The 25770-nt window shown below is 38.2% G+C and overlaps 1 protein-coding gene across 1 annotated transcript in view; it reads right to left on the bottom strand.

The window, feature by feature from the left end:
- The window catches only part of LOC147677799 (ATP-binding cassette sub-family C member 12-like), a 2578840-nt gene that overhangs the window by 418879 nt on the left and 2134191 nt on the right, over nt 1-25770 (bottom strand). Inside the window, exon 24 of the mRNA XM_086945588.1 lies at nt 852-1041. Coding sequence (XP_086801714.1) covers nt 852-1041 — 190 coding nt within the window. The remainder of the gene's footprint in view (nt 1-851; nt 1042-25770) is intronic.

Below are 25770 nucleotides of genomic sequence, written 5' to 3'. Positions count from 1 at the left end.
ATCCTTGCATTGCGTCAGGACAGCAATATACATGGAACAAATCCATAATGAAGTTGTAACTGTCTCCCACCAAAAACTGAAGATCTTTTATGTTAATAATTGATTTTGTTCTTTTATGCTTTCATGCTTTTTTGCTTCATTGTCCCTTGCAAGTTTAGATTTTAGTTAATTATGATGTGCTACATACAATTAGTTAATGGTAAGATTTGTTAATTGTATGACCTTTTGATGAAGCAATACTTTTAATCATGTTTCAACATGAACTGCATTGCTACATCTCTCATTTGGCAAACATTTCATAATATTCATCTTCAAAAATGCAGGTCTGTTTTTTTAAAAATCTGACCTTTACCTGTGGTAACTCTCGGCTAACAGAAACTAAGCGTAGTTTGTTCAGAAAGTAATGTTTACATTACCACACTAAATTGCCTAATATTGTAATTTTGAAACATTAGTAATATCTTCAGCTAACACATACCACAAAACATATATCCCAACCATAATAAGTGCAACACACTTATTCTGTACATAATATAATAAATCATATGCCGAAAACTGTTTCCCAAATTAAAATATGTATTTTCTTGTTTTCGGGGGAAACTAGTAACAATTAAACATGCAACAATTTGCATTCTAATATTACATTTAATATCAGAGATAGAATGATAGAAATGTTTGACTCCCTGCTGCTTTCTATCATTTGAGTTAATGTCCTAGGAGCAAACGTTAATGGGGTACTTCAGCGACCAAAGAGCTCTACATTCTACAGGTAGGGTTCAAGGTTTTCATCTAATGGTAGGTACAACTTCCTGAGATTTCTTAATAAATGTAACGAGTTTCTATATTTTTACCTGTACAGTACTGGATAATGCCAAGCCTTTGGATGAAGCACTGACTGTTGACGGAGGGCTGAGAACCACAAACAGAGCTACTATCATCATCAGAATATTGGTAAGCAACTCGATTCTCAGCGACAACCACCTCTTTGCACAGTTAAATAACAAGTAATCGCAAGAGTTGTCGTCACTTAAAAGTTTAAATCTGAAAATAGAAACCAACATGGTGAACTTTATTTTTCCAAACAAATCAATGCTAAATTTAATTCTTTTATTCAGCTCCTGAAACAGGTTCTTTGAAAAGATGATGTGATTTAAAGGGCCTTTAGCCTCCTTGGTTCAATCAAGAGGTAACTTTATCTAAGTTAAAACATATATTAGTAAAAGAAATCACATACAATCCTCCTTATCACACACAATAATTAAACAAAACTTCAAAAGAGCATTATAAAATCAAAAATCACAAATTTGGGAAGAACGTGTATGAAATGGCTTGTATTGGATCATATGGGTTTTTGGAAATCTCTTTAGAAACTCGACTACTGATGAAGAGCAGAATAAAATGTGAAAATTCACTTGGCATTTAAACATGTGAAAGTATAATTCTAATATTACATCCAGCTGTACTTACAAACACCAACAGGACTGGCCCAACACTTCCTTCATTTCAGAAATAGCTAAAGGCTTACCTCTTTAAAGAACACTACATCACAGTGCATTACTTGTCCACAACTTATTTTCCTCCCATATTGCTCATTGACCATATGTATGTCTTTGACCATGTGCAGCTCTATGCTGCATTGTGACTAGCTTAGTGCTATAGAAATAACATATATATACATACATACATACATACATAAATACATACATACACTGTTAAACACCAAATAGACAAATAGTTACATTAAACTCTGTTCCAACATCTGAGTTGAATGAAATGGAATTTCAAAAATATTGTTTTTTATTATAGATCAGGGTTGTTTTTGAAAAGTGTTTTCCCACAACCAGGCTTATTTTAGGGTTCTGTGCTTGCAGGAGTGTTAGACAACTAATAAGAACAAAAACTACATGAATAAATATACTGGTCTAAATATTGTTCAGAAAAATGTTTGCTCCATTGGGGTTGATTTTTATTAACTCCAAAGGGGTGATTTATAACCAATATGTAGGACAAAATATTTGTAACAGATTATATTTTGGCCATGGTAGTCTGGTGTCATACCATTTCCATGACCTTCCTTTACGGTGCAGCCCATTACCTTGTAAACTGTAAGTATAAAGGCAAGTGTGTGTGTGTATATATATATATATATATATATATATATATATATATATATATATATATATATATATATATATATATATATACATATATATATATATATTTATATTTATATATATATATATATATTCACTGAAAAAACCATAGGTTATAGACCATATATAGTTAGGAATTAGCATTTACAAAACCTTGAAAATTCACTGAAAAAACCATAGGTTATAGACCATATATAGTTAGGAATTAGCATTTACAAAACCTTACTTTACTCACACAAAACCATTGAAATTCGCATATATAGTTAGTTGCACTAACTATATATCGCGCACCCGCAATCCACTGCTGATCATGTCACATATTACATCATTCATGACATGGTCAGTGACATCACTGATGACATCTCAAATGACATCACTGATGACATCTCAAATGACATCACTGATGACATCACTGATGACACCTCAAATGACATCACTGATGACATCACTGATGACATCTCATTTGACATTACTGATCAGATCACTGATGACATCATTCATGTGATAATACGATGAACCTCTTCCGACTCTAATATAACCTTAGATACACTCAGTGTAAACAGACACTCACAGACTGTCACTCATCCATGGAGTTACTCACACACCTAGTCAGTCATGCAAAGAATCAATCACACCTCCATTTCCTCAACTATACAGTTATACACACCTTACTTATTCAAACATATACTAGCACATATTTACTCTCTTATACAATCCCTGATACAAGTTCACAATGATCCATACAGCCACTCACACATTCACTGGCTCCTATGCACAGTTATTTATATATGGCAACTCTCACATGTACTGTGTTTTACATATGTACTTACTTTGACATGTAGCACTGAGATATCCATTCACTCACCAATACACTCATGCACACAGTCAACCGCCCATACAGCTGTTTCCACATGCACCTTTGAACCCATACATCTAGTGAATCAACTGCTCAGACATCTATGCACAGAGTCATACACCTCCCAGCCACCCACACACACACTCAGTCTCCCATACAAATACTTGGGCAACCAATCAATAACCCATATAGTTATTCATATAGCTACTGATCAACACATGCAGCGGTTTACAGAACAACAGACATAAATTAATGATGCACAAATTAAGACAGTTTAGTCACTAACCCATGCACTCAGTGAGACACATTTAATCACTCACTCATACAGTCAGTCATGCACCTACTAAATCCTTAATCCAGACACTTATACATCCTCTCATTCTTCAATATGTAAGACATATTTTAACTTTACAGAAACATACAGTCACTGGATGTTGTCATCAGTGATGTCATCAGTGATGTCATTTGAGATGTCATCAGTGATGTCATCAGTGATGTCACTGACCATGTCATGAACGATGTAATATGTGACATGATCAGCAGTGGATTGCGGGTGCGCGATATATAGTTAGTGCAACTAACTATATATGCGAATTTCAATGGTTTTGTGTGAGTAAAATAAGGTTTTGTAAATGCTAATTCCTAACTATATATGGTCTATAACCTATGGTTTTTTCAGTGAATTTTCAAGGTTTTGTAAATGCTAATTCCTAACTATATATGGTCTATAACCTATGGTTTTTTCAGTGAATTTCAATGGTTTTTTAATAGCAAATATCAAAAGCTGTAAAATGTATTCTTCTTTTAAAGGAAAAATATATTTTATATGTATTTAATATAATTTTTTATGTATATACATTTTTTGAGGGAACGAATTTATCAACTATCAAGCTGAAGAAGAGTGTAGGGAAAAAAAACAAAGAGGAGGACTAAGAGGAAAGAACAATCAGTTCACAAATACAATTGCTTTAAAGCATGAAGTGCTTTTTCACACATTTACATTTAAATAACCCATATTAGAACATACAAAATATCTACAGAGGAGACGGTGTACATTGAATTTTAGACTCTTCATTGGTACCTACATGTTGGTACTTACATCACCCACACAAGACAACAGCTCTATTCAGAGCTACCCTACCTCAAAGCACTCTAAAATATTATTTTACTATTTCCCTTGGTTTTCCCCTTGTTACGCTTTGCGGAACGCTACTCGGTGCACTGACCGGGCGCTAACCGTGCGAAAATGTGAAATTTTTTTTTTTTTTTTTTTTTTACATGTATGGGCCTCCTCAGCCACCCTCAGAAAACCTAGGGGGTCTGGATATGTCTCCCATGCCCCCTTATACCCATTCCTAACATTGTTTATCCTCCATCTTGTGACTAAATTTGTCCAAAACACAAGATGGCGGACTCCCATTACGCTACCGGTGAGCTACCCAGTTCGCGTACCGGGTAGCGCTTCCACCGCTAAAAATCGAAAAAAAAAATTATTTTGTTTTTTTGCCCCGCGTGCCCTTTAATAGACCCCACATCAATCCTTGGGGGTCAGGAGGGGTCTACCTTGCCCCTTTCATTCATTTCCCCCTTTGTTTATTTCCACCTCTTGTCTCTCGATCCTACCGAGAGACAAGATGGTGGCTGCTCCGGACTGTTTAGAATGTTGAGAGTCACCGGAGAGCCAATCCGCTTCTCCTCGCGAAGTTCCGTTACGCGTCTGGTACTCGAACCGGGGCGCTAACCGGGACGCTGTCACAGATATATATATTTTTTTGAACGTTAATTTCTCAAAATCCACTGGAGCACATATCTTGAGACCTAGCAAAGGCACATCGGGCAAACAGTCTCTACAATTTTGCAAAGTTTCATAGAAATCCATTCAGCCGTTCGAGCTAAAAGTGAGTCCAACCGCCCTATGGAAAACTCAATGTTAAAAACACGTTTTGGGACCCCCCTTTTTTCTCGGCCCCCGCTTGACGAAACCCCCACAAACTTTGAGGGGACGCTCAGAAACAAAATGTGCCATTTTCCTGAAAATGTCAGCCAATTCCGTCCATCAACGCCAAAGTTATTCAACATAGAATTTTCAGAAATCCCTATTCAAAAAAATCCTAACTATATATACCTACTGGCGACCGGCAGTAGGTAATTACCTACTGGCGATAGCCAGTAGGTATATATAGTTAGGATTTTTTTCCTATGGGACTTTTGAAAATTCTATGTCTAATAACTTTGGCGTTTGTGGACGGAATCGGCTGAAATTTTCAGGAAAATGGCACATCTTGTTTCTGAGCAGCTCCTGAAAATTTGGGGGGGGTTCGTCAAGGGGGGGGCCGAGAAAAAAGGGGGGTCCCAAAACGCGTTTTTCCCATGTTAATTTCCATAGGGCGGTTGGACTCACTTTTAGCCCGAACGGCTGAATGGATTTCCACGAAACTTGGCAAAATTGTAGGGACTGGTACCCCGATGTGCCTTTGCTAGGTCTCAATATATGTGCTTCAGTGGATTTTGAGAAATTAACGTTTAAATCAAGATATATATCTGTAACAGCGCTCCGGGCAGCTAACCGGTTCGCGAACTTTTCGCGTATCGGAACTTTGCAAAGCGAAGCTGATTGGCTCTCCGGTGTCTGTCAACATTCTAAACAGTCCGGTGCGGCCGCCATCTTGTCTCTCGGTAGGATCGAGAGACAAGAGGAGGCCAAAACAAAGGGGGAAATGAAGGAAAGGGGGCAAGGTAGACCCCTCCTGACCCCCTAGGATTGATGAGGGGGATATTATAGAGCCACGCCGGGCCCAAAAAAAAAAAAAAATCCGATTTTTTTGCCGTAGAGACGCGTCTTGGTTCGCGAACCGGGCAGCTAACCGGGCAGCTAACCGGGAAGCTAACCGGCAGTGTAACCAAAAAAAAAAAAAAATCAGATTTTTTCGCCGTAGAGACGCGTCTTGGTACGCGAACCGGGCAGCTAACCGGGCAGCTAACCGGGAAGCTAACCGGCAGTGTAACGGGAGTCTGAGGAGTAGCTGATTGGCTGTCAATATTGTAAACAGTCCGGAGCGGCCGCCATCTTGTCTCTCGGTAGGATCGAGAGACAAGAGGAGGCCAAAATAAAAGGGGGAAATGAAGGAAACAGGGCAAGGTAGACCCCTTCTGACCCCCTAGGATTTATGAGGGGGATATTATAAAGCCACGTGGGGCCAAAAAAAAACAAACGCCGTAGAGACGCGTCTTGGTACGCGAACTGGGCAGCTAACCGGGCAGCTACCGGGAAGCTAATCGGCAGTGTAACGGGAGTCTGAGGAGAAGCTGATTGGCTGTTATCATTGTAAACAGTCTGGAGCGGCCGCCATCTTGTCTCTCTGTGGGATCGAGAGACAAGAGGTGGAAAAAAAAAAGGTGTAAATGAATGAAAGGGGTAAGGCAGACCCCTCCTGAACCCCTAGGATTGATGAGGGGGCTATTAAAGTTCCCTGGGGGTGAAAAAAAAAAATTTGCGATTTTCGCGGTAAAGGTGCTTCCTGGTACGTTAACCGGGCAGCTAACCGGCAGCGTAACGGTAGTCCGACATATTGTGTTTTTTGAACGTTTGTGATATGTGCACGTGTGGATTTTGTCTAATTAAGGTTAAAAAAATATATATATATCTTTAAGCGTGTTCTGGCGCGCTTACGTTTTGGGTTTGGTTTGCGCTGCAGAGACGATACGTCACGGTTATGCGATGCATCATGAGGCGTCTCACGGGCTACGTGATACGTCACTTAATAAAGAATATATTTTACAGCTATAGATATTAGCTTTTAAAAAACCAATGAAATTCACAGAAAAAACCATAGGTTATAGACCATATATAGTTAGGAATTTGCATTTACAAAACCTTGAAAATTCACTGAAAAAACCATAGGTTATAGACCATATATAGTTAGGGATTAGCATTTAAAAAACCTTATTTTATTTGCACAAAACCATTGAAATTCCATATATAGTTAGTTGCACTAACTATATATCGCGGACCCGCAATCCACTGCTAATGATGTCACATATTACATCATTCATGACATGGTCAGTGACATCACTGATGACATCACTGATGACATCTCAAATGACATCACTGATGACATCACTGATGACAACACCCAGTGACTGTATGTTTCTGTAAAGTTAAAATATGTCTTACATATTGAAGAATGAGTGGATGTATAAGTGTCTGGATGAAGGATTTAGTAGGTGCATGAATGACTGTATGAGAGAATGATTAAATGTGTCTCACTGAGTGCATGGGTTAGTGATTAAAGTGTCTTAATTTGGCAATCAATATTTATGTTCTTCTGTAAACTGCTGCATGTTTAAATCAGTAGCTATATCAGTAACTATATGGGTTATTGAATGGTTGCCCAAGTATTTGTATGGGAGACTGAGTGTGTGTGTGGGTGGCTGGGAGGTGTATAACTCTGTGCATAGATGTGTGAGCGGTTGATTCCCTAGGTGTATGGGTTCAAAAGTGCATGTAGAAACAGCTGTATGGACAGTTGACTGTGTGCATGAGTATATTGGTGAGTGAATGGATATCTCAGTTCTACATGTCAAAGTAAGTACATATGTAAAACACACTCCATGTGAGAGTTGACATATATAAATAACTGAACATAAGAGTCAGTGAATGTGAGAGTGGCTGTATGAATCATTGTGAAGTTGTATCAAGGATTGTATAAGAGAGTAAATATGTGTTAGTATATGTTTGAATAAGTAAGGTGTGTATAACTGTATAGTTAAGGAAATGGAGATGTGATTGACTCTTTGCATGACTGAATAGGTGTGTGAGTAACTCCATGGATGTGTGACAGTCTGTGAGTGCCTGTTTACACTGAGTGTATCAAAGGTTATATTAGAGTCTGAAGATGTATTATCACATAAATGATATCATCAGTGATGTAATCAGTAATGTCAAATGAGATGTCAGTGATGTCATCAGTGATGTCATTTGAGATGTCATCAGTGATGTCATCAGTGATGTCATTTGAGATGTCATCAGTGATGTCATCAGTGATGTCACTGACCATGTCATGAATGATGTAATATGTGACATCATTAGCAGTGGATTGCGGGTCCGCGATATATAGTTAGTGCAACTAACTATATATGGAATTTCAATGGTTTTGTGCAAATAAAATAAGGTTTTTTAAATGCTAATCCCTAACTATATATGGTCTATAACCTATGGTTTTTTCAGTGAATTTTCAAGGTTTTGTAAATGCAAATTCCTAACTATATATGGTCTATAACCTATGGTTTTTTCTGTGAATATATATATATATATATATATATATATATATATATATATATATATATATATATATATATATATATATACATATATATATATATATATTACCTACTGGCGGTCGCCAGTAGGTAGTTATAGTTAGGATAATTTTCAATGTTAAATCTCAACATTCTATTTTGAATAACTTTGGCGCCGGTTGACGAATCTGCCTGAAATTTTCAGGAAAATGGTCTCATGGCGGTCCGGTCCTTCCCTGAAAGTTTGGGGGGGATTCGTCAAGCGGGGGCCGAGATAAAAGGGGGGTCCCAAAACGCGTTTTCCCCATGTTAATTTCCATAGGGCGGTCGATTTCACTTTTAGCTCGAACGGCTGAATGGATTTCCACCAAACTTGGCAAAATTGTAGGGACTGGTAGCCCGATGTGCCTTTGCTATGTCTCAAGATATGTGCTCCAGTGGATTTTGAGTAATTTAGGTCCAAAAAAATATATATATCTATAGCAGCGCACAGGTGCGCGCACCGGAGTGCGCTCCAGGCGCGACACGCGAGGTGCGCATGGAAAGCTGATTGGCTCTCGGGTGTCTGTAAACATTCCAAACAGTCCAGAGCGGTCGCCATCTTGTGTCTCGGTAAAATCGAGACATAAGAGGTGGCTAAAACAAAGTGGGAACTGACCATAAGGCGTCAGGGATAGACCCCTTTGACCCCCTAGGTTTGATGTGGGGGCTATAAAAGGGCCCCGCGGGGCATTTAAAATATTTTTTTTTTTTTCTTTTTGCGCGGGGGAAGCGCTCGGTGCGCGCACCAGGTAGCGCACCGGGGAGCGTAAAATGAGGGAAAAAGATGACAGAGTTTTAAAAAAATGAAGTTTTCATTTAGAAATTGGAGGTAGTTCTTAAAAGAACTTTTTTTTTTCTTCTTTTTGTTGTTTTATATTTTTTTTGTGTTTTTGGAACTTTTTAAACTTTTTTTGGCTTTTCAAAACAGTTTTATATTTTTTTTGTATTTTTTAGGGGGAGAAACAAAAAAAGGGAATTGAAACTGGCTCAACTGGAGCAAAAAAACAAAAAACCCAAAAAATTATTTCTTTTTGGGGCACTTGTGATTATCACCTGCAAGGACGATGAGCTTAACACTTTGTTCCCCATAGGAGATAAGCTTGCCACAAGCCTTACAAGTAATTTTAAAATCAGCAAATCTTGGCTGAATGGAAGGCATCACCTCAGATGTTTCTGGTTGCGAGGAAGAGGGTTGTTTTCTTTGGGAGGGGGTCCTTGATGACTGGGGGAGGTTACTGGCCAGTTCCCGGAACTCTGCGCGAGAGTAGTTGTTTGGATGCTTTCTTGTCATGTGCCGAATCATGGTATAGTTACCAAAAGAATATTTCTTATTTGGGTTGCCCCGTGAAAGTTCATCATTGCAGATGAGGCAAGTGACTTTGGGCGCATTCACCTTTTTTTGCCCCTCTGGGATTGAAAAAAACTGCCAAATGAAGTGTGGTTTGGGTTTATAAGGTGTGTTTTCTTCAGGCAGCCATCTTCTTCTCCCCTCCTCCTCTTCCTCTTCCTCCTCCTCCTGTTCTTGACCACCAATATAATTTGGAGCTGGTCCTCTTGGTGGTGGTGGTGGTGGTGGTGGCTGAGATGCACCTGCTGCTGCTGCTACTGAAGCCATTTTAAAGTACAAAAAGGTACAGAGAGTTCCAAACAGATCTTCCTCAGTCAAAGGACAAAGTCAGAATAAGGAAAAAAGGTGGGGGCTTTCATCATTTGGAAAACAAAACTGTCCTGAACCAATGAGAAGTGTTATTTTCAGGTCACAAGACCAGGGGCTTCATCATTATGAAACTAAAACTGTTATGAACCAATGAAAAGTGTTATTTTCTGCTCACATGACCCGACGCGCTTACGCTACGCGCACGGGGGCGCGCAGCGTAAGCGCGTCGGAAGTTTACGTTTTGCGATCGTATTCGTTCGAGTACTTCCGGGTGCGCTTACGCCGTGCGTATCACGCGGTCGCGGCTACGCGATACGTCACGATCATGTTTTCGTTTGCGATATTGGCGCTCACGAGACGCTCCCCGGAGCGCGCCCGGGGGCGCTTTTCAGAAATACGCTTTTCGGGGCGCACTCCGGGGCGCGCTCTGGGAGCGCTCCCCCCAAAAATTAAAAAAAAAAAATGGGTTAATTGTAGAGACAGGTAGCCCTATTTTGAAGTGGTTTGTAAAAAAATTAACTTTATAAAAATATGTATTGTGCTACATTGGGCTTAATATATGTTAGAGCCAAAATGTAGCCCAAATGTAGCCCAAAGTAGCCCAATGAAGCCCAAAGATGGCCACCAGAGATCAAAAATTGTAAATGTAGCCCAAAATTCAACTAGATGTAGCACAACTGTAGCCCAATGACAGAATGTACCAGAGTGTTAAAAAGAACAACTAGAGTGCTAACAGTCTTATTTATAAAGTGAAACTTATAGTAAGGAATTAGCATTTAAAAAACCTATGAAATTCACTGAAAAAAACCATAGGTTTCACACCAGTTATAGTTAGGAATTAGCATTTAAAAAACCTATTAAATTCACTGAAAAAAACATAGGTTTCACACCAGTTATAGTTAGCTGGAAATTTTACTGATATAAAACCATTGAAATTCCCACGTTATAGTTAGTCGGACTCACTATAACTTGCGCGTGCAATGCACTGCTGATGACATCACATATTACATCACTCATGACATGGTCAGTGACATCACTCATGACATCACTGATGACACCATCCTTGTGACACAGTGACAGACCTCCTTTCAGTGTAATGTAACCCATGAAACACATATTCAAAAATAGAAACTAATATTTTCAAAAAAGTGGATATACCCATACCAGTTACAACAACCAATTCAGTAATACCACCATCTAATACACATCCACTCATGTGTATGTATATGGGTTATTAGATATTTTTATTAGTATCAGTATGAGTGTCTATATGGTTTGGTGGGGGTATTACTTAGCACATAGATGCATGAGTGACTGACTCTTTGTTTGTATGTGTTTTGAAGACAACATATGTACAGGACTGTATGGGTGGATGAGTGTCTATATGTGTTTGTTAGTGAGTGAATGACTGTCTCACTAGTGTCTTTATCAGTAACTACATATGTTTTAATCTAGTATATATGAATATTGATGTATATAAGTGAGTATATGTGAGAGTAAGAGATTGTAAGAGTTCCTGTTTAAATAAGTATGTGTTTCTATAAGTGATTGTTTAAGAGAATAAATATGTGTAATTTTAAATAGAAGTAAGGTGGAAGTGTGTGTATAACTCTATATTCAAATAAATGGATGTCCAATAGTTTATTTGCACGTGTGAATATGTGTGTGAGTAACTTTTGGATGAATGTCGGTGTGTAACAGGATGTATAGGTGTATCACTTCATATGATGAGTGAGTATATGTATGAGTGACTATATAGAACTGTTGGTGAATGAGTGGATGTGTATATAGATAGTGGAATTACTGAATTGCTTGTTGTAACTGATATAGGTATCTCCATTTTTTAAAAAATTTCAGTTTCTATTTTTGAATATGAGTCTCAAGGGTTACATTATAGTGAAAGGAGGTCTGTCACTATGTCACAAGGATGGTGTCATGAGTGATGTCACTGACCATGTCATGAGTGATGTAATATGTGATGTCATCAGCAGTGCATTGCACGCGCAAGTTATAGTGAGTCCGACTAACTATAACGTGGGAATTTCAATGGTTTTATATCAGTAAAATTTCCAGCTAACTATAACTGGTGTGAAACCTATGTTTTTTTCAGTGAATTTAATAGGTTTTTTAAATGCTAATTCCTAACTATAACTGGTGTGAAACCTATGGTTTTTTTCAGTGAATATATATATATATATATATATATATATTCACTGAAAAAACCATGGGTTATAGACCATATATAGTTAGGAATTAGCTTTTACAAAAACTTATTTTACTCACACAAAACCATTGAAATTTCATATATAGTTAGTAGCACTAACTATATATCGCGCACCCGCAATCCACTGCTGATCATGTCACATATTACATCATTCATCACTGGTTAGAGGCGGCAGACCCGAGAGCAGAGGACGGCCCGGGACCAGGGTTCGATTCCCGGCGCGGCAGGTTTCTGGACCAGGGTCAGCGGACTCGATAATTCTCTCGCCTCGGTGCCCACTCTGATCAGCGATCACACTCGGCAACTCTGGGCATTAGCTTGCCTCATCTTCACTAACGGCCCCACCAGACCGCCGGGGATGCCTGGTCTCACCCTGGAGATACCCATTAAGGGACCATCTCTCAGGGAAGCCAGGAAGGGTTTCGCAGCGGTCGAAGCGCCTTGGGACCCTACGGGTAAGTAGTGCGCTATATAAATGCCTATACATTTACATTTACATACATTTACATTTACATTTACATCAGTGACATCACTGATGACATCTCAAATGACATCACTGATGACATCACTGATGACATCTAATTTGACATTACTGATCACATCACTGATGACATCATTAATGTGATAATACGGTGAACCTCTTCAGACTCTAATATAATCTATAATACACTCAGAGTAAATAGACACTCACAGACTGTCACTCATCCATGGAGTTACTCACACACCTAGTCAGTCATGCAAAGAATCAATCACACTTCCATTTCCTCAACTATACAGTTATACACACCTTACTTATTCAAACATATACTAACACATATTTACTCTCTTATAGAATCCCTGATACAAGTTCACAATGATCCATACAGCCACTCACAAATTCACTGGCTCTTATGCACAGTTATTTATATATGTCAACTCTCACATGTACTGTGTTTTACATATGTACTTACTTTGACATGTAGCACTGAGATATCCATTCACTCACCAATACACTCATGCACACAGTCAACCGCCCATACAGCTGTTTCCACATGCACTTTTGAACCCATACATCTAGTGAATCAACTGCTCACACATCTATGCACAGAGTCATACACTTCCCAGCCACCCACACACACACTCAGTCTCCCATACAAATACTTGGGCAACCAATCAATAACCCATATACTTAATCATAAAGCTACTGATCAACACATGCAGCAGTTTACAGTACAACAGACATAATGATGCACAAATTAAGACAGTTTAGTCACTAACCCATGCACTCAGTGAGACACATTTAATCACTCACTCATACAGTCAGTCATGCACCTACTAAATCCTTCATCCAGACACTTATACATCCACTCATTCTTCAATATGTAAGACATATTTTGACTTTACAGAAACACACAGTCACTGGATGATGTCATCAGTGATGTCATTTGAGATATCATCAGTGATGTCATCAGTGATGACATCAGTGATGTCACTGATCATGTCATGAATGATGTAATATGTGACATGATCAGCAGTGGATTGCGGGTGCGCGATATATAGTTAGTGCAACTAACTATATATGAAATTTCAATGGTTTTGTGTGAGTAAAATAAGGTTTTGTAAATGCTTATTCCTAACTATATATGGTCTATAACCCATGGTTTTTTCAGTGAATATATATATATATATACTACTAGTATAAAGAGAGAACAGAAACCTTTTGGCAAGGTAAACACGGGAACCACAGCGCCAATATACACACCCAATACATTGTTGGAATCCTCAGGGTGTGTAGATGGACATAGGCGGCATAAAAAAAAAACGTAAATTAAAAAATTAAAATTTCAAAACAAAGTAGTCCCCTAAAACTAGCGCCGGCCGCGACGTAGCGCTGACCACGACCTAGACATGATAACGACATGCGGGGGAGGAGCGGTGACGTGCGGCGAGGAGTGGCGGTGGAGTCTGGAGTGGGCCACTCAGGTAAGGCAAAGAGCGGCGAGGAGTGGCGGTGAAGTCCGTTGTGGGCGGCTTAGGTAAGGCAAAGGCAGGCTGGAGGTGGGTGGCAGGAGGCGGACGGCGGGTGGGAGGATTGAGGCGCGAGGCGGGCGGGAGGCGGAAGGCGGGCTGGGCAATATCGGGGCAGGAGGCGGGCTGGGCAATGTCGGGGCGGGCGGCGGGGGGCGGCGGCGAGGCGGGAGGCGGGAGGGATGCGGTCTGGGCAATGTCGGTGCGGGCGGGAGGGCACAGAGCCTTAAAATGCTGCCCCCAGCCCCCTTCTGCCCCGGACAACGCCGGGGCGGGCTGCTAGTATATATATATATATATATATATATATATATATATATATATATATATATATATATATATATATACATATATTAATATATATATATATATATATATATATATACATATATTAATATGTTCATATATATATATATTCACTGAAAAAACCATAGGTTATAGACCATATATAGTTAGGAATTCGCATTTACAAAACCTTATTTTACTCACACAAAACCATTGAAATTCCATATATAGTTAGTTGCACTAACTATATATCGCGCACCCGCAATCCACTGCTGATGATGTCACATATTACATCATTCATGACATGGTCAGTGACATCACTGATGACATCACTGATGACATCTCAAATGACATCACTGATGACATCACTGATGACAACATCCAGTGACTGTATGTTTCTGTAAAGTTAAAATATGTCTTACATATTGAAGAATGAGTGGATGTATAAGTGTCTGGATGAAGGATTTAGTAGGTGCATGACTGACTGTATGAGTGAGTGATTAAATTTGTCTCACTGAGTGCATGGGTTAGTGACTAAACTGTCTTAATTTGTGCATCATTATGTCTGTTGTTCTGTAAACTGTTGCATGTGTTGATAAGTAGCTATATGAGTAACTATATGGGTTATTGATTGGTTGCCCAAGTATTTGTATGGGAGACTGAGTGTGTGTGTGGGTGGCTGGGAGGTGTATGACTCTGTGCATAGATGTGTGAGCAGTTGATTCACTAGATGTATGGTTTCAAAAGTGCATGTGGAAACAGCTGTATGGGCGGTTGACTGTGTGCATGAGTGTATTGGTGAGTGAATGGATATCTCAGTGCTACATGTCAAAGTAAGTACATATGTAAAACACAGTACATGTGAGAGTTGACATATATAAATAACTGTGCATAAGAGCCAGTGAATGTGTGAGTGGCTGTATGGATCATTGTGAACTTGTATCAGGGATTGTATAAGAGAGTAAATATGTGTTAGTATATGTTTGAATAAGTAAAGTTTGTATAACTGTATAGTTGAGGAAATGGAGGTGTGATTGATTCTTTGCATGACTGACTAGGTGTGTGAGTAACTCCATGGATGAGTGACAGTCTGTGAGTGTCTGTTTACACTGATTGTATCTAAGGTTATATTAGAGTCTGAAGAGGTTCATCGTATTATCACATGAATGATATCATCAGTGATGTGATCAGTAATGTCAAATGAGATGTCATCAGTGATGTCATCAGTGATGTCATTTGAGATGTCATCAGTGATGTCATTTGAGATGTCATCAGTGATGTCACTGACCATGTCATGAATGATGTAATATGTGACATCATCAGCAGTGGATTGCGGGTGCGCGATATATAGTTAGTGCAACTAACTATATATGGAATTTCAATGGTTTTGTGTGAGTAAAATAAGGTTTTGTAAATGCGAATTCCTAACTATATATGGTCTATAACCTATGGTTTTTTCAGTGAATTTTCAAGGTTTTGTAAATGCTAATTCCTAACTATATATGGTCTATAACCTATGGTTTTTTCAGTGAATTTTCAAGGTTTTGTAAATGCTAATTCCTAACTATATATGGTCTATAGCCTATGGTTTTTTCAGTGAATATATATATATACATACATATATAAACATATATCATCTGTATATCTATATAAATACAAACATAAATGCATGCATACATATACTTATATGCATACAGATGCATGTTATTTACATGAAAGTTGAAAAAACACTAATAAAAGCAAAGCTAAAAAGTCACCTCATTACAAACAGAATGGCTTTCACTTAAACGAGGGCGAGATCTATTGCATTTTCATTGCTTGTTTACTTTGGTTCCATCAAGAAGGCATTCAGATGTGTCACACATTTGCCATAAATTCTGAATGTTAGCACTCTAGTTGCACATTAGATCACTGTAGTAAAGCTACTGCTCACCAGGGAAGTCTGCTGCTGGTATTCAAAGTGCATGTTTCAGTCTGCATGTCAGAATTTTTTAATGAAATAGAAGAGGATTTGAGAAGTCACTCAAAATGATCCCTAATTTTTCTTTCTGAAGCACTAATCATACTTTCTATGGCAAAATTAACCCCCTCATGTTGTTCCTTTTTAAATTGAGTGTTTTCAGACTTACCACTTCATTCCTATCAAGATGGCTTCTGGTGTGCCATACTTTTGTCATAAGTAAGACTGTTAGCGCTCTAGTTGTTCTTTAGAACACTCTGGGACATTCTGTCATTGGGCTATACTTGGGGTACATCTGGGTGATATTTGGGCTACATTTAGGCTCTTTTGTCTCTGGTGGCCATCTTGGGAGACTGTATGTCAGAATTTTTTAATGAAATTGAAGAGGGTTTGAGAAGTCACTCAAAATGTGCCCTAATTTTTCTTTCTGCAGCACTAATCATAATTCATGTGGCAAAATATACCCCCTCATGTTGTTTCTTTTTAAATTAAATGTTTTAAGAGTTACCACTTTATTCCAATCAAGATGGCTTCAGGTGTGCCATACCTTTGTAATAAGTAGGACTGTTAGCGCTCTAGTTGTTCTTTAGAACACTCTGGGACATTCTGTCATTGGGCTATACTTGGGCTACATCTGGGTGATATTTGGGCTACATTTGGGCTCTTTTGTCTCTGGTGGCAATTTTGTGAGACTGCATGTCAGAATTTTTTAATGAAATAGAAGAGGATTTGAAAAGTCACTCAAAATGTGCCCTAATTTTTCTTTCTGCAGCACTAATAATACCTTCTATTGCATAATATACCCCCTCATTTTGTTCCTTTTTAAATTAAATGTTTTAAGAGTTACCACTTTATTCCCATCACGATGGCTCCAGGTGTGCTATACCTTTGTAATAAGTAGGACTGTTAGCGCTCTAGTTGTTCTTTAGAACACTCTGGGACATTCTGTCATTGGGCTATACTTGGGCTACATCTGGGTGATATTTGGGCTACATTTGGGCTCTTTTGTCTCTGGTGGCCATTTTGGGAGACTGCATGTCAGAATGTTTTAATGAAATAGAAAAGGATTTGAGAAGTCACTCAAAATGTGCCCTAATTTTTCATTCTGCGGCACTAATCATACTTTCTATGGCAAAATATACCCCCTCATGTTGTTTCTTTTTAAATTAAATGTTTTAAGAGTTACCACTTTATTCCAATCAAGATGGCTTCAGGTGTGCCATACCTTTGTAATAAGTAGGACTGTTAGCGCTCTAGTTGTTCTTTAGAACACTCTGGGACATTCTGTCATTGGGCTATACTTGGGCTACATCTGGGTGATATTTGGGCTACATTTGGGCTCTTTTGTCTCTGGTGGCCATTTTGGGAGACTGCATGTCAGAATGTTTTAATGAAATAGAAAAGGATTTGAGAAGTCACTCAAAATGTGCCCTAATTTTTCATTCTGCAGCACTAATCATACTTTCTATGGCAAAATATACCCCCTCATGTTGTTTCTTTTTAAATTAAATGTTTTAAGAGTTACCACTTTATTCCAATCAAGATGGCTTCAGGTGTGCCATACCTTTGTAATAAGTAGGACTGTTAGCGCTCTAGTTGTTCTTTAGAACACTCTAGGAGGCTGCAGTAGAACACAAAGGAATCAACTGACAGTCTCTGTCCTTGTTGGATGTTTATGTTTTACTGAGAATGTCAGACTTCATTTTCACATGACTGAGAAAGATAATGTGAATTTACAGAAAATATGCTTTCAGTTTAGCTTATAGATCCCCTTCCAAACCACTGTGGGAAAATCATGAGATATTAGTTTTCTTTCAAACACTATTCATGATATCACAGCAGAAGGTTTTTTCACATGGTAAAATCACCTTAGAACCCACCACAATTCCTAAAACGAGTATGGTACCATCAACAAATGATTTATAATGTAACTAAAGTCCTAAAACCCTCTATTAACTACAATGCTTTTTAATGAGGTGCTATCATGTATATTGGTCCCAAGATGGCTGCCAACACTTCTTGGATGAAGTGCTGACAGCCAATCAGATCAGATGTGTGGTTAGGCTCCGCCCAGATATATATCTTTTTTTGAACCTAAATTACTCAAAATCCACTGGAGCACATATATTGAGACCTAGCAAAGGCACATCGGGCTTAACAGTCCCTACAATTTTGCCAAGTTTCGTGCAAATCCATTCAGCCGTTCGAGCTAAAAGTGAGGCCAACCGCCCTATGGAAATTAACATGGGAAAAACGTGTTTTGGGACCCCCCTTTTTTCTCGGTCCCCCCTTGATGGAACCCCCCCAAATTGTCAGGGGCTGCTCAAAAACAAAATGTTCCATTTTCCTGAAAATTTCAGCCAATTCCGTCCACAAACGCCAAAGTTATTAGACATAGAATTTTCAAAAATCCCATAGAGAAAAAATCCTAACTATATATACCTACTGGCGACCGCCAGTAGGTAATATATATATATATATATATATATATATATATATATATTCACTGAAAAAACCATAGGTTATAGACCATATATAGTTAGGGATTAGCATTTACAAAACCTTATTTTACTCGCATAAAACCATTGAAATTCCATATATAGTTAGTTGCACTAACTATATATCGCGCACCCGCAATCCACTGCTGATGATGTCACATATTACATCATTCATGACATGGTCAGTGACATCACTGATGACATCACTGATGACATCTCAAATGACATCACTGATGACATCACTGATGACAACATCCAGTAACTGTATGTTTCTGTAAAGTTAAAATATGTCTTACATATTGAAGAATGAGTGGATGTATAAGTGTCTGGATGAAGGATTTAGTAGGTGCATGACTGACTGTATGAGTGAGTGATTAAATGTGTCTCACTGAGTGCATGGGTTAGTGACTAAACTGTCTTAATTTGTGCATCATTATATCTGTTGTTCTATGAACTGCTGCATGTGTTGATCAGTAGCTATATGAGTAACTATATGGGTTATTGATTGGTTGCCCAAGTATTTGTATGGGAGACTGAGTGTGTGTGTGGGTGGCTGGGAGGTGTGTGACTCTGTGCATAGATGTGTGAGCAGTTGATTCACTAGATGTATGGGTTCAAAAGTGCATATGGAAACAGCTGTATGGGCGGTTGACTGTGTGCATGAGTGTATTGGTGAGTGAATGGATATCTCAGTGCTACATGTCAAAGTAAATACATATGTAAAACACAGTACATGTGAGAGTTGACATATATAAATAACTGTGCATAAGAGCCAGTGAATGTGTGAGTGGCTGTATGGATCATTGAGAACTTGTATCAGGGATTGTATAAGAGAGTAAATATGTGTTAGTATATGTTTGAATAAGTAAAGTGTGTATAACTGTATAGTTGAGGAAATGGAGATGTGATTGATTCTTTGCATGACTGACTAGGTGTGTGAGTAACTCCAGGGATGAGTGACAGTCTGTGAGTGTCTGTTTACACTGATTGTATCTAAGGTCATATTAGAGTCTGAAGAGGTTCATCTTATTATCATATGAATGATATCATCAGTGATGTGATCAGTAATGTCAAATGAGATGTCATCAGTGATGTCAGCAGTGATGTCATCAGTGATGTCATCAGTGATGTCATTTGAGATGTCATCAGTGATGTCATCAGTGATGTCACTGACCATGTCATGAATGATGTATTATGTGACATCATCAGCAGTGGATTGCGGGTGCGCGATATATAGTTAGTGCAACTAACTATATATGGAATTTCAATGGTTTTATGCGAGTAAAATAAGGTTTTGTAAATGCTAATCCCTAACTATATATGGTCTATAACCTATGGTTTTTTCAGTGAATTTTTAAGGTTTTGTAAATGCTAATTCCTAACTATATATTCTCTATAACCTATGGTTTTTTCATTGAATTTCAATGGTTTTTTGAAAGCTAATATCTGTAGCTGTAAAATGTATTCTTCTGTAAATCTTAAAATATATTTTACATGTTTTTAATACATTTTTTAAAAAAAAAATTTTTGTTCCGCTCCCAGTCCGCGAACCGGTCAGCTTCCCGTTAGCTCATTTTAAAGCCGCGACTCGGTCCGCGAACCGGTAAACGTTCTTTTAGCGTAACTGTTACTTTAGAATAACTTGCGTTACTACATGCAAGATATCTACAGAGGAGATGGAGTTCACTTCTCAGATGAGGGCAACAGAATTTTCATTCTGAATTTAAGACTGTGCATTGGTACCTACTTATAAGTACCTAAATGTACCATAAACCCAAAAGCTCTTCTCAGAGCTACCCTTCATCTGATCACTCACAATTATTATTTTTTTCTAACTTTTTTCATTAATTTTCCACAAAATTCGCTCCCCGGGGCGCTACCCGGTTCGCGAACCGAAAGCTAACCTCGCGGAATTTTTAAAAAAAATGTTTTTTTCCGCACATATAAGCCTCCTCAGCCACCCTCAGAAAACCTAGAGGGTCAAGATAAGTCTACCATGACCCCTTCTACCCATTCTAAACATTATTTGCCCTCCATCTTGTATCTTAATGCGACCGAAACACAAAATGGTGGACTCCCGTGACGCTTAAGGTTCGCGAACCGGGCCGCTTCCCGGAAAGCGGTCCAAAAAAAAAGGTGGGAAAGTAATTTACAGAAAAACGACTAGAGACACTCTCACCAAATATAGATTAGCTCATACTACATAACAATCCCTTTCATTTTCACAAATTTGATTGAAATTCCATTTAGCCATTAAGCCTGTAGACCTCTCTAAGTACCGTGAGGTAAATTACTTCACAAAACACATCTGAAGTGTTGGAATTGACAACCAATGAAAATGTTACTTTCATTTTCAATTTTTTTTTCCTGACATTTGATTGGTTATGTACCTGAATATATATAAAGGAAGAAAAGGAAACACAGCCATTTTGACTACTACTTCCTGAACTACATTTCAAGAGCCTTTTCACCTCCCTGTAAATTAAATTGATAATTTGTAAGTGGCACTTTAAATTAATTTGTAAAAACGTTTTTTGATAATTATTTACTGTCCCCCTGCTATAGTTAGAGATACAGATAGACTCCTCTGTTATATTTATTGATTGACCTACACTTCTCTGCTATAATTATGAATTTACTTACTTTAACTTCACTGTTAAAAAAACAGAACTACCTGTCTGAACTTAAACCCAACAGTGCCCTAACTCTTCTAATTTAATTATTTTTTTTATTCAATTTACAGCAAAAAAATGGAAGGGGAGCAAGAAAAAACTAATGTTTCCTTCGAGATTACATCCGAAGACATTGAAACTGAAGAAAATGTGGATGAAGATTTTATGGATCAATCTTTAGACGAACAATTTATTCAAACCTTACAAGAGACAGAAACAACCATGTTTCACGAGATACCAGATGATATAATGCTGGAAGTTTTAATGAACTATGAAAATAATAAATAATTTTTTTTTAAATCAAAATAAATAAATAAAAAAAAAGAACAAAAACAACAAATAATTAACATACAGTATTAGAAAAGTCTATCATTCTTTTATCCATAAAGTTCGCTGCCCAGAACGCTTCCCGGTTCGCGAATTTTTTTTTTTTTTTTTGGGACCCTCCTAGGCCCTTTTAAAACCTCCACATAAAACCTAGGGGGTCAACGAGGATCTACTATGCCCCCTTATGGTAATTTCCCCCTTTGTTTTGGACTCCTCTTGTCTCTCGATCCTACCGAGAGACAAGATGGCGGCCGCTCCGGACTGTTTAGAATGTTGACAGACACCGGAGGGCCAATCAGCTTCGCATCGCAAAGTTCCGATACGCGAAAGGTTCGCTAACCGGATCGTTGCCCGGAGCGCTGTTACAGATATATATCTTGATTTAAACGTTAATTTCTCAAAATCCACTGAAGCACATATATTGAGACCTAGCAAAGGCACATCGGGCTAACAGTCCCTACAATTTTGCCAAGTTTCGTGAAAATCCATTCAGCCGTTCGGGCTAAAAGTGAGTCCAACCGCCCTATGGAAATTAACATGGGAAAAACGCGTTTTGGGACCCCCCTTTTTTCTCGGCCCCCCCTCCACAAAACCCCCCCAAATTTTCAAGGGCTGCTCAGAAACAAAATGTGCCATTTTCCTGAAAATTTCAGCCAATTCCGTCCACAAACGCCAAAGTTATTAGGCATAGAATTTTCAGAAATCCCATAGGGAAAAAATCCTAACTATATATACCTACTGGCGACCGCTAGTAGGTAATATATATATATATATAATATATATATATATATATATATATATATATATATATATATATATATATATATATATATATATATATATATATATATATATATATATATAACATTTCTATGGCAAAATGAAACCTCTCATTTTGTTCCTTTGCAAATTAAATGTTTTAGGTGTTAACACTTTATTCCAATCAAGATGACTTCAGGTGTGCCATACTTTCGTCATAAGTAAGACTGTTAGCGCTCCAGTTGTTCTTTAGAACACTCTGGTACATTCTGTCACTGGGCTATAGTTGGGCTACATCTGGCTGATATTTGGGCTACATTTGTTTTTTTCTGTCTCTGGTGGCCATCTTTGGGCTACATTGGGCTGCATTGGGCTACAATGGGCTACATTTGGGCTCTAACATATATATAGCCCAATGTAGCCCAATATATATTTTTCAAAGTTAATTTTCGTAAAAACCACTGGAGCATATATCTTGAGACATAGAAAAGGCACATCGGGCTACCAGTCCCTACAATTTTGCCAAGTTTTGTGGAAATCCATTCAGCCGTTCGAGCTAAAAGTGAGTCCAACCGCCCTATGGAAAACTCAATGTTAAAAACACGTTTTGGGACCCCCCTTTTTTCTCGGCCCCCGCTTGACGAAACCCCCCCAAACTTTCAGGGGACGCTCAGAAACAAAATGTGCCATTTTCCTGAAAATTCCAGCCAATTCTGTCCATCAACACGCCAAAGTTATTCAACATAGAATTTTCAGAAATCCCTATTAAAAAAAATCCTAACTATATATACCTACTGGCGACCGCCAGTAGGTAATATATATATATATATATATATTACCTACTGGCGGTCGCCAGTAGGTAGTTATAGTTAGGATTTTTTTCAATGTTAAATCTCAAAATTCTATTTGGAATAACTTTGGCGCCGGTTGACAAATCTGCCTGAACATTTCCTCAAAATGGCCTCGCGGCGCCCCGGTCCTTCCCTGAAAGTTTGGGGGGGATTTCTCAAGTGGGGGCTGAGATAAAAGGGGGGACCCAAAACGCATTTTCCCCAAGTTAATTTCCATAGGGCGGTCGACCTCACTTTTAGCCCGAACGGCTGAATGGATTTCCACCAAACTTGGCAAAATTGTAGGGACTGGTAGCCCGATGTGCCTTTGCTATGTCTCAAGATATGTGCTCCAGTGGATTTTGAGTAATTTAGGTTCAAAAAAATTATATATATCTATAGCAGCGCCCCGGTACGCGCACCGGGGCGCGTACCGGGTGCACCACGCGACTTGCACACGGAAAGCTGATTGGCTGTCGGGTGTCTGTAAACATTCTAAACAGTCCGGAGCGGCCGCCATCTTGTGCCTCGGTAGGATCGAGACACAAGAGATGGCAAAACAAAGGGGGAATTGACCATAAGGGGGCAGAGTAGACCCTCTCTGACCCCCTAGGTTTGATGTGGGGGCTTTAAAAGGGCCCCGCGGGGCAAAAAAAAAAGTATTTTTTTTTCCGATTTTTGCAGGGGAAGCGCCCGATACTCGCACCGGGGAGCGGAGCAGGAAGCGTACTATGGGGAAAAAAGAATGACAGACTTTTACTAATTGTATGTTTATTAATTGTTCTTTTTGTTGTTTATTTTTTTTTTTTTTTTTATTTAAGTACCACCATGTAGGTATCAATGTAGAGTCTAAAATTTAATATACACTGTCTCCTTTGTAGATATCTTGCATGTTGTTACAGAAGTTATTGTGGTATATGGAATTCATACCATAGTCTGTCAGGAAAGCAGAAACAACATGGAGGCAAGAGATGATAAAGAGATGTTAAATACACATTGGAGATAATATAGTGGGAGAAAGGAAGTAACTATGAGCAAACTTACTATGTAACACAAAAAAGTTGTATAGTATATTTTAAGTCTCACTTTATATTATATCTATTTTGGTACTATTTCATAATTTACTTATAAAAAAGAATAATGTCTCAAACAATTTTTAATTTTTAAATAAAAATTTATTGGTGTGATTTTTTAAAATCAAAAAGAATTTGCAACATTAATTCATCAAGTATGTCCTCCTTTTCATTCCATGATTCTATTTCTTCTACACAATTAATTAAGTCTTGGTCCAGAGAGGTATCCATAAAGTCTATTTCATCTTTGTCTTCCTTAGGATTGTTTTACATATACATTTCAATTGAAATATTAATTTCATTTTGTTGTCCTTCCATTTTCTTGCTGTAAATTGCATAAAAAATAAATATATCAGTAGAGATAGGGCATTTTTGGGTTTAAGTTTAGACAGGTACTTCTGAGGTTTTAACAGTGAAGTAATTTTTGGGCAGTGTATGGTTTCAGGCAGGAAGTAGAACTATTAAAAAGTGCCTGTGATGAAGCCTAAGTAAATTCATAATTATACCAGAGAAGCCTAAATTAATCCATAATTATAATAGTCAAGCCTATCTGAATGTCTAACTCTTACAGAGGGACAGTATATAACTATCTGAAAACGTTTTCCCAAATTAACTTAAAGTGCATAACATAGTTCTCCTTTTAAATTAACAACTTACCTTTTTCAAATTAGTTGAAGTTTTCTGTCAAACATTTTTCCAAATGTACCTTAGGTAGTGTTAGTCAAAATGGCTGTGTTTCCCTCTCATTTTTCATATATATTCATGTACTTAACCAATCAAATGTCAGCACATAAAAGTACAAAATGTAAGTAACATTTTAATTGGTTCAAAATTCAAACAGTTTCATATGTGTTTTTGTCATGTAATTTACCTCAGGATATTTAGACAGGGCTACAGCCCAAATGGCTCAATGGAATACCACCAAATTTGGGTAAATGGTAGGGACTGCTATGTAGTAGGGCGTATTCTATAGTTGGTGTAAGTGTCTCAGGTGGTTTTTCTGTAAATTACTTTCCCACCTTTTTTTTGGGAGCGCTTACCGGTGCGCGCCCCGGTACGTGCACCGACAGCGTTACGGGAGTCCTCCATTTTGTGTTTCGGTACAATCGAGACACAAGATGGAGTACAA

The sequence above is a fragment of the Lissotriton vulgaris genome, chromosome 12, assembly GCF_964263255.1.
Source record: "Lissotriton vulgaris chromosome 12, aLisVul1.2, whole genome shotgun sequence".
NCBI lineage: Eukaryota > Metazoa > Chordata > Amphibia > Caudata > Salamandridae > Lissotriton > Lissotriton vulgaris.
Note: the sequence above shows the minus strand (reverse complement) of the source record. Positions and strands in the feature narration are given on the sequence as shown.